The 19,923-nt window shown below is 45.8% G+C and overlaps 1 protein-coding gene across 2 annotated transcripts in view; it reads left to right on the forward strand.

The window, feature by feature from the left end:
- Positions 1-19,923, forward strand: part of LOC116974068 (F-box/WD repeat-containing protein 7-like) — a 107,275-nt gene that overhangs the window by 68,399 nt on the left and 18,953 nt on the right. For both annotated transcript variants that reach the window (XM_033022189.1, XM_033022190.1), the window contains 2 exons: positions 10,469-10,551; positions 19,147-19,282. In XM_033022189.1, coding sequence (XP_032878080.1) covers positions 10,469-10,551; positions 19,147-19,282 — 219 coding nt within the window. The remainder of the gene's footprint in view (positions 1-10,468; positions 10,552-19,146; positions 19,283-19,923) is intronic.

Raw genomic sequence — 19,923 nt, forward strand, 5'->3', positions numbered from 1 at the left:
GCTTGAAGGGCCGAATGGCCTACTCCTGCACCTATTTTTCCAAGTTTCTATGTTCTGTATTTGTCTACAACTGACCTCACTTCTCTCCAGCTTCTCCATTGATTGTCCAGAATCATCCTCCTTTGTCTTCATTTCTAAGTGACAGGAGATGACTGGGTTGGTTTTTGACAAATGTGACCATCTTCTCGCCTAACTCTAAATCTTGTTACAGCAAGTAATATAAAAGAAGAGACTGTAGAAGATTCTAACTGTGAAAAAGGAAAAGAATGGCAAAGTAAATAAATGTGGGTCCCACTAACGTAATGCTGGATGAAATTTTACTGTGTTAAATAAATGTCTGTGATATGTCACTCGAGAGGACGGGGTGATTGGAATAGATATAGTAAGGATTCAAGGGTTTAGCTGTTAGAACGGTCATTAATGTCACGAAAGAGAGATTGTGGACTGAAAAATAAAAATCCCTGGGCTTGATAGCCAGAGTCGCTGCTCAAAAGAGATCTCAGGAGAGACGATAGAGAGCTGAAAAACCAGTTGGTTGTTGAGAATATGCTGGAATCTATTAAGAGCATTTGGAAAATCATAATATAATTAGGCAGTCAATTTGGTTTTATGAAAGGAAATCGTATTTAACTAATCTAATAGGTTTTGCCAATATGTGAATGAGGCGATGATGTAAATCAGGGGTTTCATAAAGCATTTGATAATGCTCTATACCAAAGGATATGCAATGAAATAAGGGCTCACAAGGCTTGGGGGTCTACACATTACTGCAGAGACGATTAACTAGACAGTCGGGATATTTTGATACCAGCGGTATGAATATTGACTTCTCCAAGTTAACCCTTGCTTTCCCTCTCTTTCCATTGCCCCCTCCCCATCCTAGTTCTCCAACTAGTCTGACTGTCCTCCTGATTAAATGTTATCTTTATCTGCCTTGTTGTTGCCTTCCTCCAGCTAACAATGATCTATTCCACATTTCCCTTCATCTTCGTCCCCTTTGATCTCTTGTTGTCGCACCTTACCCTTCTCTATCTCCGTCTCCCTCTCCCCTCGCTCTCAGTCTGAAGAAGGGTCTCGACCCAAAACGTCACCCATTCCTTTTATCCACCGGTCCCGGCTGAGTTAATCCAGCATTTTGTGTCTATCTTTGATTTAACTCACCAATTCCATGGATATTTCACTTCTGGCAGTTCCTTTGAGCTGTGTTAAGTAAATATATTTATGATAAATAATTTGACAAATACCATGCCTGGTCAAGCTGACTAATGGTTTGTGAATTGGTACAAATCGTGACTCCGACCCTGACTCTGGAGTTTCCCCGTGTATCAGTGAAATGTGATGATCGCAGCACTATTGTTCATTTCCTCCAGTCCGGCCGATTCATCTGTGTTTATTAACTACGCATAATAAACCAGATTTTAGCCTAGTCAGTTCTCCAGGACAAGTGCACATGTCGGGAAATACACAACTGCTTTCAACGAATTCAACTTTCCAAACATTTGCTGCAGCAGCTATTTTTAAAGTTTATCTAAAACGTTAATTTTTGGGTTGATCATAGTGAGGCACGGCCATACTCAAATAGTTTCTATTTTAGTTTTTGGCTGCTTTGGATATCAGCTGTTCGTAAGTAGTTAAACGTGAATGAAATAGCCCCCACGCTGCCCTCTCAACCTTTCTCACTGACGTCAAGTCAGATTCAAACTTTATTGTCATTGTGCAGTGTACAGTACAGAGACAACGAAATGCAGTTAGCATCTCCCTAGAAGAGCGACATAGAATATGAGCAATAAATAAATATATTTACGTGCATACAGTCATAGTAGTGCAATTATTTATTTCCTGGTGGAAGGAGTGTCCGGGGGTTGGCAGTCACAGAGGTACAGTGTTGAGTAATGTAACAGCCGCAGGGAAGAAACTGTTCCTGGACCTGCTGGTCCGGCAACGGAGAGACCTGTAGCACCTCCCGGATGGTAGGAGGGTAAACAGTCCGTGGTTGGGGTGAGAGCAGTCCTTGGCGATGCTGAGCGCCCTTCGCAGACATCGCTTGCTTTGGACAGACTCAATGGAGGGGAGTGAGGAACCGGTGATGCGTTGGGCAGTTTTCACCACCCTCTGCAGTGCTTTCCGGTCGGAGACAGAGCAGTTGCCATACCATACTGTGATACAGTTGGTAAGGATGCTCTCGATGGTGCAGCGGTAGAAGTTCACCAGAATCTGAGGAGACAGGTGGACCTTCTTTAGTCTCCTCAGGTTACTCCAGTTAATTTGACATCTAACTTGATTCCTCTGTACACTATTTCAAGGATTTAAAATAGTCAGCCACGCCACCACTTTCAAACTGTTCAAGAAGGAACTGCAGATGCTGGAAGATCGAAGGTACACAAAAATGCTGGAGAAACTCAAGTCTGAAGAAGGGTTTCGGCCCGAAACGTCACCTATTTCCTTCGCTCCATAGATGCTGCTGCACCCGCTGAGTTTCTCCAGCATTTCTGTGTACCACTTTCAAACTGTCTACTTCAAGGGTGTTTTTTCATTCAAGAAATGTAGCAGCAAACTGGATTTTATGTCTGCCTAATAGATTCATGTACTGAAGCAGTGAGGAGATAAACAACGTCAAATAGATTGAGTAGGAAGGAACTGCAGATGCTGGTTACAACCGGTTAGACACAAAAAGCTCGAGTAACTCAACAGGACAGGCAGCATCTCTAGAGAGAAGGAATGGGTGACGGTTTGTGTTGAGACCCTTCTTCAGACTAGTTAGAGAAAAGAGAAACGAGATATAGATGATGATAGAGAGAGATAAAGAACAATGAATGAAAGATATGCAAAAAATGTAAAGATGGTGAAGGAAACGGGCCAGAACCGCCATTCATTGTGATCATGGCTGATTGTCACTTATCAATAACCCGTGCCTGCCTTCTCCCCATATCCCTTGACTCCACTAGCCCCTAGAGCTCCATCTAACTCTCTTAAATCCATCCAGTGACTTGGCCTCCACTGCCCTCTGTGGCAGGGAATTCCACAAATTCACAACTCTCTGGGTGAAAAAGTTTTTTCTCACCTCAGTCTTAAATGGCCTCCCCTTTATTCTAAGACTGTGGCCCCTGGTTCTGGACATGCCCCCTCATCCTCCAGTGAATACAAGCCTAGTCTTTTCAATCTTTCCTCATATGACAGTCCCGCCATCCCAGGGATCAATCTCGTGAACCTACGCTGCACTGCCTCAATCACAGGGATGTCCTTCCTCAAATTAGGAGACCAAAACACAATACTCCAGATGTGGTCTCACCAGAGCCATGATCACCTTCCCCACAGACAACATGGACCTTTGTAGGCTACACCTTTCCTTGATCATCATTGCTGGCCTTGGTTTGTCTTTTTGCATATCTTTCATTTGTTCTATGTATCTTTACATATCTCTGTTCCCTCTCCCCTGACTCTCAGTCTGAAGTAGAGTGTCGACCCGAAATGTCATCTATTCCGAAACGTCACGCATTCCTTCTCTCCAGAGATGCTGCCTGTCCTGCTGAGTTACTCCAGCATTTTGTGTCAAGCTGCAGAAGGATCTCGACCCGAAATGTCACCCATTGGGTGTGGGGGACTGTCGTGAGGGGGGAGGGGAAGACCAATGCACAATGGGGACCCGTAGTGGGGGAACCGTTGTGGGGGGGGGGGGGGGAGAACTCCGTGCTTTGTAACTTTGTCAGTGCCGTAGGTGGCTGCTATTTGAATACATTGGGTATGATGCAAGCAAAGAATCTCGCTGTGCCTAGTCACATGTAGCAGTAAAGTATTCTATTCCATTCCTTCTCTCCAGAGATGCTGCCTGTCCCGCTGAGTTACGCCAGCTTGTGTCTGTCCCCAGAGATGCTTCCTGTCTGGCCGAGTTACTCCAGCATTTTGTCTTTCTTCGGTGTAAACCAGCATCTGCAATTCCTTCCTAAACATAACTGTTGAAGAGTTTCCATCCATGGTGGGTGGGGGGGGGGGGGGGGGTTTTGCTAATCTGATGCTATAACTTCATAAGTATCAATAAATATGGAAGGCTCTGTGGCCAAGTTTGCAGATGATACGAAAATAGGTGGTGGGTGGGGCAGGCAGTGTAGAGAAAGCAGGTCGGGAGAGTGGGCAGAGAAGTGACAGATGGAGCAGTGTAGCAAAGTGTGCAGCCGTTCATTTTGTTAGTAGGAATAAAGGTGTAGACTATTTTCGAAACGGGGAGAGAATCCAGAAATCAGAGGTGCAGAGGGACTTGTGAGTGCTGGTGCAGGATTCCCAAATCAAATTGGTAGTAAGGAAAGCAAACACAATGCTAGCATTTATTTCAAGAGAGCAAGCATTCAAAACCAGGCATGTGATGCTGAGGCTCTAAGGCGCTGGTCAGGCCGCATCTGCAGTAGTGTGAGCAACTTTGGCACCGTATCTGAGGAAGGAAGGTGGACACAAAGTACTGGAGTAACTTAGCGGGACAGGCAGCATCTCTGGAGAGATGGAATGGGTGACGTTTCAGGTCGACACCCTTAGTACTGGCTCTGGAGAGGGTCCAGAGAAGGTTTACAAGTATGATCCCAGGAATGAGGCGGGTAACATATGATGAGCGTTTGACGGCACAGAAGGCTGTGAAGTCCATAAATTGATATTTTGAAGGCAGAAATAGCAAGATTCTTGATTAGTACAGGTGTCAGGAGTTATGGGGAGAAGGCAGGAGAATGGGGATAGAGGGAGTGAAAGAACAGCCATGATTGAATGGTGAAGTAGATTTGATGGACTGAATGGCCTAATTCTGCTTAAGAAAGAAGCTGCAGATGCTGGAAAAATCGAAGGTAGACAAAAATGCTGGAGAAACTCAGCGGGTGAAGCAGCATCTATGGAGCGACGGAATAGGTGACGTTTCGGCTCGAGACCCATCTTCAGACTGATGTGGGGGTGAGGGGGGGCTGGAAGAAGAAAGGAAGAGGCAGAGACAGTGGGCTGTGGGAACTGTCATTTATGACTTTATGATATGGGTCATGTACATGCAGATGAGAGGGGTTTATGCTTGTTCAGCACAAGCTTTGTGGGCATGTGTCTATGCCAGCCATCACGTCCTTGTGGGCATGTGTCTATGCCAGCCATCACATCCTTGTGGGTATGTGTCTATGCCAGCCATCACATCCTTGTGGGCATGTCTATGACAGCCATCACGTCCTGTCTATGCGATTCCATTTACTGGGATTTTGGCATTTCAAGAGCTGAGCCATGTGTATGTTGAAAGAGAGAGTACCTGCTCTGCCACTTCCTCACCTCAAACACTCCAGGTTGTAACAAATTTCCTCTGAACTACTTACTCCTCACTTTAAAGTTCGATGTTCTGACCTTAGACACCTCTGTATTGAAGGAATTACTAGACATCCATTCACAACACTCATCTCCATCTGAAGTATTGCCCCCTTATTCTGGAAGGTAACAAGATTTCTTGGTATCTGTAGCATGAGAAGCATCCTCTCAGCATTTATCCTGTCATTCTGTGCCAGAATATTTCAATAAGACAACCTCTACTTCTTCTGTGCTCCAGTGAGTAAAGATTCAAACTTTTTTCACACATCAACCTCTTCATCCCAGTGGTCAACCTAGTGAACGTCTCTGTGCCGTACTGCAAGAAGCCTGAGATGAAGCTGGGGAGGCAGCAGAAAGATGTTCCCTCATATTGGATGCTTGAATGATAAGCTGGGCCTGTTTCTCCTGGAGTGAAGGAGGCTGTGAGGTGATGACATATCGGGTAGGGAGCCTGAATCAGTTTCCCGTAGAGGGAATGTGAGAGGGAAGAGGGTGTGAAGGGTAAAGATGTTTTCTGGAATGAGCTACCAGAGGAGGTGGTGAAGGCAGGAGCAGGAACAACATTTAAGAGGCATCTGGGCAAGTTCTTGAATGTGTAAAACAGAGAGAGATATGGACTAAAGCAAGTGGGATTAGCATGGACAGCTAGAATGATCAACATAGACTTGTGTAATCTTTAATCTTTAAATCTTTGACCGCCGGCCTGCGGCCTACACCAACCTAAAGCCGCGGTCTCCGGTGGGGAAGAGCCGACTCTGGACTTACCTGGACTTTTACCTGCCTGTACATCTGGACGGCTGCGGAGGGCTGAGGTCCTGACCACGGGGGGAAATGGAGGAGGACTGGCCAATTGTCGTGCCTTCCACCACAGTGACGAATGCTGTGGTGGATGTTTGTGTTAAATTTTTATTGTGTATTGTGTGTTCTTTATCATTGTACCGCTGCTGGCAAATTCATTTCACTTGCACTTTATGTGCAATGTGACGAATAAAACCGTATTGTATTGTATTGTGTAACTGTTGTACCACTCTGACTTGCTGTACCTGCATGCTCACTTTGTGAATCATGTGCTGGGATTTCTCCTCACCCCACATGCAGTTGCTTTGTAATGCAACATTTTGTTGTCTTGCTCGATTTAACTTACCATATTTCCTGGCAATGAAGACGCTCCTGCGTCGAAGACGCACCCCCATTTTGAGTTGCTAAATTTTGAAAAAAGTCTGGCGGGACAGGATCAAGGGTTTGGTTTAGTCCAGGAGTCGGCAACCCTTTTTGCATAGGTGCCAGGATCTATGTTTGAGCGGATGGCAATTTGCAGTTTCCAGATCGCCTATGTGCCTCGGGACTGGCTGCTGTTCCCAGATCCCTCGCGAGCCCCAGGACTAGCTGCAGTTCCCAGGTCGCCTGCGAGCCCCGGGAACTAGCTGTAGCGCCCAGGTCGCCTGCGAGTCCCGGGACTAGCTGCAGTTCCTCTGTCTGGTCCCGGCGGCCGCTTGCAGCCAACCGAGCTACTGAGTGAGTTGCTGGCATGATCCCCGACCCCCTCCTTCTCAACGCTCCTGCCCTCCCTGCAACTTTACCCCGGCGACCAAGCCGTGCTGACCCGGGCCAGACTCCCCACACCCTGTGGAAGAAACTCTCCCCTCCCCAGCAGTGCTGTCTTTTTACAGCCACTGTGCTGAGGGACAGCCAAGTCTATCTTTCTTGGCTAACAATCTAACCTTCCGCCTCCAAGACGCAGGTACATTTTCGGGCCTTATTTTAGGGTAAAAAATTGCGTCTTCATTGCCAGGAAATACGGTATTTCCATTCTATCTTTCAAAATGGATAACCTCACATTTTCCCACATATTTATTGCGCAAATTTTCCTCACTCACTAATCTATCTATCTTTTTACAGTTCTTTGCATCTTCTTGCTAACCTGTCTATTTTGTATCATAAGCATGAAGCTGCAGCCCACTTAGACCTTTCATCCATGTCATCTTTACTGATAGTATTTGCTTGGGTCCAGAGGACTGATTCCTGTGGACCTCCGCTAGTTACAGATGGCCAATCAGAAAAATGACCCATTAATCGCGACGGGTTTGTGTTTCGGGTTAGTCGGGATTTTGTAGCAGAGTCCAAGATAGGATCGGCTACAATCCTGCTGATGATGCGTGTGGTTCATTGGCTCACTCACCTCCCATTGCCCCATCTGTTATGAACTTCATTTGATTTCCAGATGTTTGAGGCAACTCGTGAATAATGTCAGAACATGCTCTTCACTAAATGTTCAAACCAAGTGTCAAGAGAGTCCAGAGTGTTTTATTGTCACGTGCCCCAGATAGAACAATGACATTCTCACTTGCAGCAGCACAACACAATATGTGAACATAGTGCACTGTGAACAATGGAATAAACGAGAAAACAAAGTTTAGAGATAGTGTGGAAACAGGCCTTTGGCCCACCGAGACCGCATTGACCAGCGATCTCCGCACACTATCCTACACGCAAGAGACAATTTTACATTTATACCAAGCCAATTAACCTACACACCTGTACGTCTTTGGAGTGTGGGAGGAAACCAAAGATCTCAGAGAAACCCCGTGTGGAGAACGTACGAACTCCGTACAGACAGCACGGGTCTCTGGGGCTGCAAGCACTGTAAGGCAGCAACTCTACCGCTGCGCCACCGTGCCGTGTAACCAAGAAAGGACATACAATTTTCTCCCATGGCTCTCTTCAGTTTCCAAATGCTTCAATCAATGGGTATTTGTTTAAAGCCGGTTGATTGCTGCAATGTGGGGAAGTCTGGCAGGAAATGCACGAGTCACAAACATATTTTGATGCTGTTTACAGTGTGAATGGTGTCAACTTGCAGACTGTTGCATGCAGAGCTCGTGGGCTAGAACGTTGCTGTGGGGACGGCATTCCTTTAAATCCTGCTTCAATATGTTGTACCCCACAAGACCAGAGACAAGGTGCGTGGGAAAACAACCAGGTGATTGTGTGACTTGTACATTAATTGGTACATGTGACAATAAACTAACCTTGAAACCTTGATTCACCAACCGATACTTAACTGGTATTGTGCCAGATTGAACTTGAACTTGAAGCAGGCGTTTCAAATCCTGGCTTGGGTGTAGAAGGTATCGCAAATTGCAAAGCCTGGTTTAATATTATGCATTTAGCGTTTGATCATTTAAATTTTGTATGTCAGTTAGCTTTTTGCTGAAATTACATCTATAAAGCAGCAAGCATTATCTCCTTGTCGTCTATTCAGGTACAACATGACTCTTGAGGGATTACGCTGTCACTATTTGTGCTGCACAATGCTTTCACAGCTTAAGTGCTCATTGTATTGAAACCTCTCAAGCCGACCACTTAAATCTAAGTGTGGATGCTGCCTCTGCTCCTAAGCTGCCTATTTTAGTCTTTGTACCATTCTTAGCTAACTTTCAGTTGAATCTAGGTGTCTCAACGGATGATATCATCCATAGATCTGGTGGCCTGATGTTCGCTGTATTAAATATCTATTCCACGTTGGCAAGTTTAAGGTGTGATTTGATCTAAAGTGGCAAGATGAATCCTTCTCCCTTAATTTAAAGCATTAAACATAATTAAATGTTTAAGAAGGAACTGCAGATGCTGGAAAAATCAACGGTAGACAAAAATGCTGGAGAAACTCAGCGGGTGAGGCAGCATCTATGGGGCGAAGGAATAGGCGACGTTTCGGGTCGAGACATAATTCTTCAGACATAATTAGATGGTTATTCCAGAACTTCTTGAAATAGAAACATAGAAACAAAGAAAATAGGTGCAGGAGTAGGCCATTCGGCCCTTCGATACTCAACAGAACATAAACCAGCACAGCATTTGGAGGACTGCGTGCAGGTGTGGTCACCCCGTTACATCTGGAGTACTGCGTGCAGGTGTGGTCACCCCATTACAGGAAGGATGCAGAGGTGGTTTACCAGATGCTGCCTGGATTAGAGGCTTTCAGCTACAGGGAGAGGTTGTGTAGACTTGGATTGTTTTCTCTGTAAGGTCAGAAGTTAAGGGGAGACTTGATAGACGTCTATACAATAATTACATGTTAGGATAGGGTAGACAGTCAGAACCTTTCCCCCAGGATGGAGATATCCAAGATTAAAGGGCACAGCTATAATACCCGTGATGGGGACCTGAAACTCTTTGCCAGTGGTGGTGGTGCAGGCAGATGAGATCATGTTCATAACTATCATAATCTGCCTCCACCACCACCACTCCTGGCGTATTGGATGTTCCAGACATCCACCACACTCCTTCTTTTAAACCTTGCCACTCTCACTTCAAGCTAAGCCCTCTAATTATTGACATTTACCATAGGGAAAAATATTCTGACCGTCCACCCTGTCTACGTCTCTCATCATTTTATAAACTTCCATCAGGATGTTCCAGGGAAAACAATTCAAGTTGTCCAACTACTTCTTGTGACATTCCATCTGCTTGAGTTGCCACTTTCATGGAGTAATGGACTTGGACACCAAGATCCCTCTGTGAAGAGTGCTGTTAAATCTTGCTACGTAATGTATTTTTCCCCCTTGCATTCAATATCCCAAAGAGCAACACCGCACACTTGCTTGCGATGAAACTCCATTTCACCACCCATTCATGTGGCGATCGATCTCTATCCCGCTGTATACTTTCTTCCTCGCTGTCTGTAACTCTAGTAATTTTGGTGACACCCAAAGCGTTACCCATCCATGTTCTCTAGGGATACTGCTTGACCTGCTGAGTTACTCCAGCACTTTGTGTTTAACTTTGGTATAAACCAGCATCGGCAGTTCCTTCATACACACTTCTTAAAAATAGGACCTGCAATCCTAATGTCGGTGGTACATTTAAGAGCTACTTGTGGCCTTTGTTACTTTATATTTATAACATTAGTATCACTGGTTGGTTACAGTTTAAAACAATGAAGTCTGGATGGATGGTATTGGGAATCTTGTCTATGGTTGATGGGAGGGATTGATTCTTAGTCCTGTCTCTGTTTATTTGATTATCTGCCCGTTCCAGGATCACTGTGTCTCGCCAGAATCCTATTATTATCCCATTTCCTGTTGCTCCTTTGGTCTGACAACTGAACACAGCAGAGTTGATTAAATCTCAACATTGTCTTTTCTCTTCACAGATGAAGCGAAAATCCGAAAATGGCCTTGACGTGCGGTCATTGTCACCAGGAAAGAAATTGTGCAAAGGCTCAGAATACACCAGGTACTGATCAGATGAGACGAGTCTGTAGTCATATACAGGAGGGTGCAATGAAAGGGCTTGTTTACAAGAGTAAGCAGTATACATACGGCAATGAGGAATACAATAATAAATGCCAGTGCAAAACCGCAGAATGCTACAAGAATGTACAGTGCAATCCCCAGTGGTGCAAAATAAATTTGAAGCACAAAATAGCACGACTGAGTTGGAACTGAGAACAAGAATGTGTGGCAGCACCTTTGGGAATGGGGTGTGAAGGAGATGATTGGTTCAGGAGTCTGATAGCAGTGGTGATGAAGCTGTTCCTAAGTCGGGATGTCTGAGCTTTCATGTCCCAGAAGGTAGAAGAGAGAGAAAAGGGAATAGCCAGGGCAGCAAGCATCCTTGGATGGAAGGAAGTGCCTGCCGTCTGTGATAGACTGGGCTGTGTTCACCACTCGGGGGTACACAAAATTGCTGGGGAAACTCAGCGGGTGCAGCAGCATCTATGGAGCGAAGGAAATAGGCGACGTTTCGGGCCGAAACCCTTCTTCAGACTCTGTGTTCACCACTCTGCATGTTCAGGTGGTCAAGAGCCGAGCAGTCGCTATCGTCGCTGAGATGTGTCTGTAGTCAGAGGGTGGTCAATCTGTGGAATTCATGGCCACAGACGGCTATGGAGGCCAAGTCAGTGGATATATTTAAGGCAGATATAGATTCTTGATTAGTGCGGGTGTCAGAGGTTATGGGGAGAAGGCAGGAGAATGGGGTTAGGAGGGAGACATAGATCAGCCATGATTGAATGGGACTTGATGGGCCGAATAGCCTAATTCTACTCCAATTCCTTATGACCTTAGATGCATCCCGTCAGAATACTCTGTAGTGCATCTGTGGAAGTTCGAGAGAATCCTTATGGATGTTCCAAATCTTCTTGGGCATCTTAAAGTAAATGCACTGATGCTGAAAGGAAGAGATTGGATTGCCTGTGGTGCCTAGGAACTTGAAGCTGTCGACCATATTTACAGCAGCTCAGTTGATGAGGATAGAGTTATGTTCACCTCCTGGCTTCCTTAGGTCAAGAAACAATTATTTTGTCTTGCTGACATTAAGAGCTAGCTTGTTGTTCTGACTTTGTGACATCAGTTCCCAAATCTCTCGCCTGCATGTTGTTGAATAGTTACAGTGGCTGTACTTGGCCACTGAGTCATGAGTGTAGAGCAGGGGCCTGAGGGGCACCTGTGTCAAGGGTCAGGGTGGATGGACTGTCAGTCAGGATGTCCAGAGGCCAGTTGCAGAAGGAGATCCCACAGCACGGTCTGGGATTTTAGAGATGAGCTTGTTTGTTTGGTATTGAAGGCTGAGCACTAGTCAGTGAATAGCATCCTGACAAAGGTGACTCCCTGCCACAGAGGGTAGTCGAGGCCAGTTCATTGGCTATATTTAAGAGGGAGTTAGATGTGGCCCTTGTGGCTAAGGGGATCAGAGGGTATGGAGAGAAGGCAGGTACGGGATACTGAGTTGGATGATCAGCCATGATCATATTGAATGGCGGTGCAGGCTCGAAGGGCCGAATGGCCTACTCCTGCACCTAATTTCTATGTTTCTATGTTTCTATTGTCAAGATAGACAAAAATGCTGGAGAAACTCAGCGGGTGCGGCAGCATCTATGGAGCGAAGGAAATAGGCAACGTTTGGTGCCGAAACCCTTCTTCAGACTGATGCAGGGTGGGGGGGGGGGCTGGAAGAAGAAAGGAAGAGGAGGAGCCAGAGGGCTGAGGGAGAGCTGAGAAGGGGAGGAGACAGCAAGGGCTACCGGAAATTGGAGGTCAAAGTTCAAGCCGCTAGGGTGCAGACTGCCCAAGCGGAATATGAGGTGCTGCTCCTCCAATTTCCGGTGGTGCTCACTCCTGCCATGGAGGAGGCCCAGGACAGAAAGGTCGGATTCGGAATGGGAGGGGGAGTTGAAGTGCTGAGCCACCGGGAGATCGGGTTGGTTAATGCGGACCGAGCAGAGGTGTTGGGCGAAACGATCGCCAAGCCTACGCTTGGTCTCACCGATGTGGATCAGCTGACATCTAGAGCAGCGGATGCAACAGATGAGGTTGGGGTGGAACTAACTCCTGGGCGATAGTCATTGAGACGGGTGACTTTATTTTCTTTGGGGACTAGAATGATGGAGGGTTCCTTGAGGCAGGGGAGCAGTGGACTGCAGGGAGATATTGATGCTGGTGTGGAGTTGATTGGAGCATCATACATCAATGACCACTCAAACTTTCTCAATAGGCGTTCCTTATGGTGTTAAGAGTTTACTGCTTTGCATAATATCAAAGATCAAGAACAAATTGTTTACATAATCCTCATTGAAAAAATGACATTGGATTCCAGCCACATGTCATTTTGGAGTATAAAGCGCCGCTAAAATCAATCGCTAATATGTCCGAACAGTATATCAAGATGTAATCTCCAATAATTAAACATTTAATACTAATAGCCTACTGTACATTCTACAAATGTGGATTCCCATTGTTAATAGCCTGGCTTGTATTTAAATGTCTGTTCATGCATGTCAATATCTCCAAGCATTTCATACACTCAATAACTTAAGTATGGCAAAGATGATATGGTAAAACCTAGTCAGCTGTGTGTTATTAATTGTGTTGCCTACTGCTCTGTGGGTTTATTATGTGACTCAGGTAATTAGATTTCTACATGCCTGGCCGACCTAGCTGCTGCTGCACCCTGCTGTCACAGCTAGCGATGGCCCAGTGCACCGTGGCTCTGGGAAGGTGTTATTCGACTCAGCCAGTATCTGTACTGCTTCCAGCTTCCTCTTGTCACAAGTGCTGCTTCAGTGAAGACATGGTTGCCTCTTGAGAAAGACCAGAGTGGTCTGGAGTGGGAGGGGATGGAGGTGAAGCAGTTTGTTTTTACGTTGAAGTTCTGATAGTAACAGCTCATTTTGCTGGAGTTTTGAAAAGGAAGTCATCAGTTGTGCTCCCCTCCCTGGTCTGCTGTGATGTGTTGGCTTGTCTTGATGTTTCTGTGTTGGGAAAGGAACAACTGCCGGCTTGTGCACCTGTTCAAAGTACCACATGCACTCTTCACATCTCATGCATGATCAGTGAAGAGATGAAACTAGGTTACAACTACAAGAAGGGCCAAAGTTAAACACTTCTATGTATATCAAGAGTAGAACAGCATAGCGACAGGCCCTTCTGCCCACGATGTCTATGTTAAATGAATCTAACCATTTGTCTGCACATGATCCATATCCCTCTAAATGCCTCTTAAACATCACTATCATGTCTACTCCCACCAGTCTCTTTCCTCTTCACCCCCTACCCCCCAGCAGCGTGCTCCAAGCACCAACTTTGCTAGATGCACTCTTTATATGAATACTCTTTGTTCATATTCTTTTTTAAACTGGTCTCCTTTAAACTTTCTCTGGCCTTTAAGGCATGGCCACTAATATTTGGAATGTTGACTGACATAGGGGTCGGAGTGGCCTGGGAGGAGTCCATCTATGCTGTCTGCCTCAGAACCATATACATTTCTATCAGGATTCCCGCTGAGCCTCAAGCCGCAGAAAAAGCAATCCAAGCTTCAGGTCATATACATGGAAGCTGAGCCTTTAGTCCAACTCGCACATGCTGACCAAGATGCCCCATCTGAACTAACACCATTTGCCCAAGTCTGTCCCATATCCCTCTGAACCTTTCCAAACCACACACCTTCCAAATGAACATTAAATATCTTATTGTACCTTCCTCAACTACTTCCACAGACAGCTCATTCCATATATCCACCACCATCTGTGTGTAATATTCACCCCTAAAGTTCAACTTGCCCCTCTCACCTTAAAATATGTGCCCTCGAGATCTTGATCTCCCCCACCCTGGGGAAGACCCTGTGTATTCACCCTTTCTATGATTTTATACGCGACAAGATCGCCCTCCCCCCCCTCCTGCAAGCAACAAAGACATAGCCAGTCCAAGCCTCTCACTCCAGCTCAACCTCTCAAGTCCTGGTTCACTACTTCATAAATCTTCTCTGCGCTCCTTTCGACTTAATGGCATCTTTCCTATAGGACAGTGATCAAAACTGAACACAATATCCAACTGCTGCCTCGCCAATGTCTTCTACAACTGTATGTTCATGTTCAACTTGAATAGTCCACACCCTGACTGATGAAGGCCAATGTGCCAAAAGTCGTCTTCACCACCCGATATACTTGTGGTCACTTTCAGGAAACAAAGTTTTTCTGCCCTTGGATTCCCCCTGTTCACCAGAGCCCTCCCATTAATTGTGAAGATCCTGCCCTGGTTTGACTTCCCAGAGGTTGTCTAACGTCTCACTAGCTAATACGCTAGTCCGGCAACATTCTGGTGAACCCCTTCTACAGCCTCTGTATTCCACATCATAAATTCTAGGAGCAGAATTAGGCCATTCATCATTTCCGTCTCCTCCACCATTCAATCATTGCTCTCCCTCTCAACCCCATTCTCCTGCCTTCTCCCTCCAAACCCTGACATCCTTGCTAATCAAGAATCTATCTATCTCTGCCTTAAAAATGTCCATCGACTTGGCCCCCCACAGCCTTGTGGCAATTAATTCCACAGATTCACCACCCTCTGACTAAAGAAATTGCTCCTCATCTCCTTCCTAAAAGAACGTCCTTTAATTCTGAGGCTGTGACCTCTGGTCCTGGACTCTCCCACTAGTGGAAACATCCTCTCCACATCCACTCTATCCAGGCCTTTCACTATTCTGTATGTTTCAATGAGGTCCCCCCCTCATTATTCTAAACTCCAGTGGGTACAGGCCCAGTGCCGACAAACGCTCATCATATGTTACCTCACTAATTCCTGATATCACGCTTGTATTGTTTTTACACATTGCTATGTGCCGTCCCTGAACACTCCATCTCCTGGTCTTGGCCATGCCATCCAGGTCAATGGTGGTTTGACCACTGCAGTGAGATACTTGTAGCTGACCATTGCCTGTGCAGCAGTAACACTTACGTCACATCTGAGAAGAGGAGATCGATTTTCTAAATGGATAATTTCCTACACAAATGTCCATTGAATGGGAAGGGGGAGGTGATGCAGTTGAACACACGGCCATGGTGTATGAGAGTCAGTAATGTCCCTGGCTCAGCGGTGCTGGTGCCAGCTTTTACGTGGGTGACGGAATATGGAAGAAATGATTGGGGCTCGCATCATCTGGTGTCTTTTCTATTTTCTATGAAATTAACGAATTGGAGTGTGTGAGTTGCATATTAATCACCATCTGCTGCCTTGTTCAGCCAACTCATTACTATATGTTACATGTTGAAAGGTCTTATTAACCAGGGTAAAATTTAGATTTTTAGTTAAAATACACATTGATCATTTTTGCAACCGTTTTTCTTTTCTCATTTTAGTTCCAGTTTCATCAGACACCTTGATGAATGTGTTAAAGTGAATTGGCTTTGCCCCAGCCACTTCAACAGGTCAAATATGGGGCGTGCTGCAAAGTTAACATCCATTTACCAGCTTTACCAGTGCAATCACAAAGTATTCACACCCCTTCACTTTTTGTTACATTACACCCTTATCCTAAAATGGATTAAAAAATTTTTTTTTATCGTCAATCTACGTCACAATACCCCACAACAAAAAGCAAAAACTGGTGGTTAGACATTTTTGTAAAGTAATTAAAAAGAAATAACTGAAATATCACATTTACATAAGTATTCAGACCCTTTACTCAGTACTTTGTTGAGGCACCTTTGGCAGCGATTACAGCCTCAAGTCTTCTTGGGTATGACGCTACAAGCTTGGCACACCGGTATTTGGGTAATTTCTCCCATTCTTCTCTGCAGATCCTCTCAAGCTCTGTCAGGTTGGATGGGGAGCGTCGATGCACAGCTATTTTCAGGTCCCTCCAGAGATGTTCGATCGGGTTCAAGTCCGGGCTCTGGCTGGGTCACTCAAGGACATTCATAGACTTGTCACAAAGCCAATCCTGTGTTGTCTTGGCTGTGCGCTTAGGGTTGTTGTCCTGTTGGAAGGTGAGCCTCCGCCCCAGTCTGAGGTCCTCGAGAGCAACTTTTCATCAAGGATCTCTCTGTACTTTGCTCCGTTCATCCTTTCCTCGACCCTGACTAGTCTTCCAGTTCCTGCTGCTGAAAAACATCCCCACAGCATGATGCTGTCACCACCATGCTTCACAGTAGGTATGGTATTGGCCAGGTACCTGGTTTACTCCAGATGTGACGCTTGTCATTCAGGCCAAAGAGTTCAATCTTGGCTTCATCAGACCAGAGAATCTTGTTTCTTATGCCTTTTGGCAAACTCCAAGCGGCCAGTCATGTGCCTTTTACTGAGCAGTGGCTTCCGTCTGGCCATAAAGGCCTGATATAGTTGTCCTTCTGGAAGGTTCTCCCATCTCCACAGAGGAACTCTGAGCACAGTCTGAGTGACCATCGGGTACTTGGTCACCTCCCTGACCAAGGCCCTTCTCCCCCGATTGCTCAGTTTGGCCGGGCGGCCAGCTCTATGAAGAGTCCTGGTGGTTCCAAAGTTCTTCCATTTAAGAATGACGGAGACCACTGTGCTCTTTGGGACCTGCAATGCTGCAGAAATTGTTTTTTACCCTTCCCCAGATCTGTGTCTTGACACAATCCGGTCTCGGAGGTCTACAGACAATTCCTTCATCTTCATGGCTTGGTTTTTGCTCTGACATGCACTGTCAACGGTGGGACCTTATATAGACAGGTGTGTGCCTTTCCAAATCATGTCCAATCAATTTAATTTACCACTGGTGGACTCCAATCAAGTTGTAGAAACATCTCAAGGATAATCAATGGAAACAGGGTGAACCTAAGCTCAATTTTGAGTGTCATATCAAAGGGTCTGAATACTTATGTAAATGTGATAGGTCAGTTATTTCTCTTTAATTACTTTGCAAAAATTTCTAAACATCTGTTTTCGCTTCTTCATTCTGGGATATTGTGTGTAGATTTATGATTAAAAAAAATGAATTTAATCCATTTTAAAATAAGGCTGTAACGTAACAAAATGTGTAAAAAGTGAAGGGGTGTGAATACTTTCTGAATGCACATGTGTTAGATCCACACTGCAGGAGAACTCCTTCTTCCTCCATTAGTCATAGTTTAGATTCTGAAAAACCCTGCTGATCCATGCATCGTGGGTTGGCCAAGTTTGCAGGGATATGGGCCAACCGCAGGCAGGTGAGACTAGTGTAACTGGGACATGTTGGCCGGTGTAGGCAGGTTGGGCCGAAGGGCCTGTTTCCACACTGTATCACTCTGTGGTCAAACAACAAGCGTGGCCCAGTTGCCTCTGTATTCCCACTGAACCCATCAGGCCTGACCCTGGAGAATATTTCGTAGCTGCTGGAAATCTGAAACTAAGTTAGGAAATGCTGGGAATGTTTGTAAGAGCATCAAATAGCTAATGGTTCAGATTGATTATCTTAGCAGAAGTTGGAACAAGTTGGAAAAGGTGCAGCAGAGATCCACCACAATGTTAGCTGGACTTGTAGTCTTGTATTACAGGGGGAGTTTGGATAGGCAGCGAATCTTTAGAGTGTAGGAGGCTGAGGGGTGATTATTGAGGTGTTGCAAGATCATGAGGGGCATGGATAGAGTGAACGATGGTAGACGATTCTAAAACTAGAGGGCACAGGCTTAAGGGGAGAGATTGAAGCCGGACCTTGGAGACAACGGTTTCACTCACAGGGTAGTCCATATCTGGAACGAGCTGCCGGAGGAAGCTATGGAAGCAGGCACATTACAACTCTTAAAAGACATTTGGACAGATGTGGATAGAAAGGTTTAGAGGGATATGGACCAAGTGGGACTAGCCCAGAATGCCAGCTTGGTTGAATGGACAAGGTGGGCCGAAGGGCCTGTTTATGTGCTGTACAGCTCCATGAGTAAACTGTTAAGGCGTTTGAGTGGAGGATTAGATAGAACATGAAGCGAGTGTGTGAGTGAGCGGTGTGTAATATGGGAGTGAGTGAATGGTGTGCAATATGGGAGTGTGTGAGTGAGTGGTGTGCAATATGGGAGTGAGTGAGTGTGTGAGTGAGTGGTGTGCAATATGGGAGTGAGTGAGTGAGTGAGTGGTGTGCAATATGGGAGTGGGTGAGTGAGTGTGTGAGGGAGTGGTGTGCAATATGGGAGTGAGTGAGTGTGTGAGTGAGTGGTGTGCAATATGGGAGTGAGTGAGTGTGTGAGTGAGTGGTGTGCAATATGGGAGTGATTAAACAGACAACGGGTACAAGGAAAATAACCAATGTGTCCAAGGGGGGAAATTGTCAAACTTTCAAACTGTGAGTCCTGAGAGTTGAACATGGTTGCATGATGTGATACTCCTGGAGCCACGGAGTAGCTGAGGACAGAGAGAGAGAGAGAAGGTGTCAGTGGGGAACTGACCGCTGCTTTAACACTCTTTACAAAGTTGGGAGCTCGGCAAGCCGTTTGGCAACCAGTTAAACTGCGTCTCGAGTGCCTGTGCTCTGAGATGACTCCATTTCTCTCTCCGTAGATGCAGCCCAGGATAGTCGCAGCACTTTCAGTGTTTGATTGTGTCTTTTTACCTCTTCCCGCAGTTCCCTGTCGCCCTGCATAAATACAACCACCACGTTTGGAGACATCAGGAATGGCAACATCCCAGGTCAGCACCGCCGACGTATAACATCAGTCACGCCTCCCACAGATCTACAGGAATGGCTTGGCATGTTCCAGGTGAGTCCAGGCTGACCGTGAGTGCAGCCTACAGGCAGACTGTGCTGTTTGGTGCAAAGTAGACTCGATGGGCTGAATGGCCTATTTCTGCTGCTATGTCTTATGGTACATTTAGAAACACAGAATTCCAGATGCTGGTTTATACCAAAGATAGACAAAGGGGGAAAATATTAGTTTCCAGAGATGCTGCCTGAGCCACTGAGTTACTCCAGCACTTTGTATCCATCTGCATGCAGTTTGGGATTGGGGGAGAAGGAGTGGACATGACTGTTGGGGTGCTAGTTGGGTTAGGTCGGGGAAGCTGGCTATGATCGGGGTCTGCTGTTCCAGAGCTTTGTTATAAACGGTCCCTCTTTGCAATGAGTAACTCTCCTGATGGCTGTGAAAGAATTGCTCTTGTCTGCTGTGCATGGTACAGCATCTTTGAAGAAATCACTCAAACCCGTGCACCCATAGAACATTGCACAAAGTATAGACTCAAACAGCTGGACAGGCAACATCACTGGCGAGAAGAAATGGGTGACGTTTCCAGACCCTTCTTGCCCCGAAACGTCACCCATTCCTTCTCTCCAGAAATGCTGCCTGTCCCACTGAGTTACTCCAGCTTTTTGTGTCTATCTTCGGTTTAAACCAGCATCCTC

This window comes from Amblyraja radiata, chromosome 6, assembly GCF_010909765.2.
Source record: "Amblyraja radiata isolate CabotCenter1 chromosome 6, sAmbRad1.1.pri, whole genome shotgun sequence".
NCBI classification, from domain to species: domain Eukaryota; kingdom Metazoa; phylum Chordata; class Chondrichthyes; order Rajiformes; family Rajidae; genus Amblyraja; species Amblyraja radiata.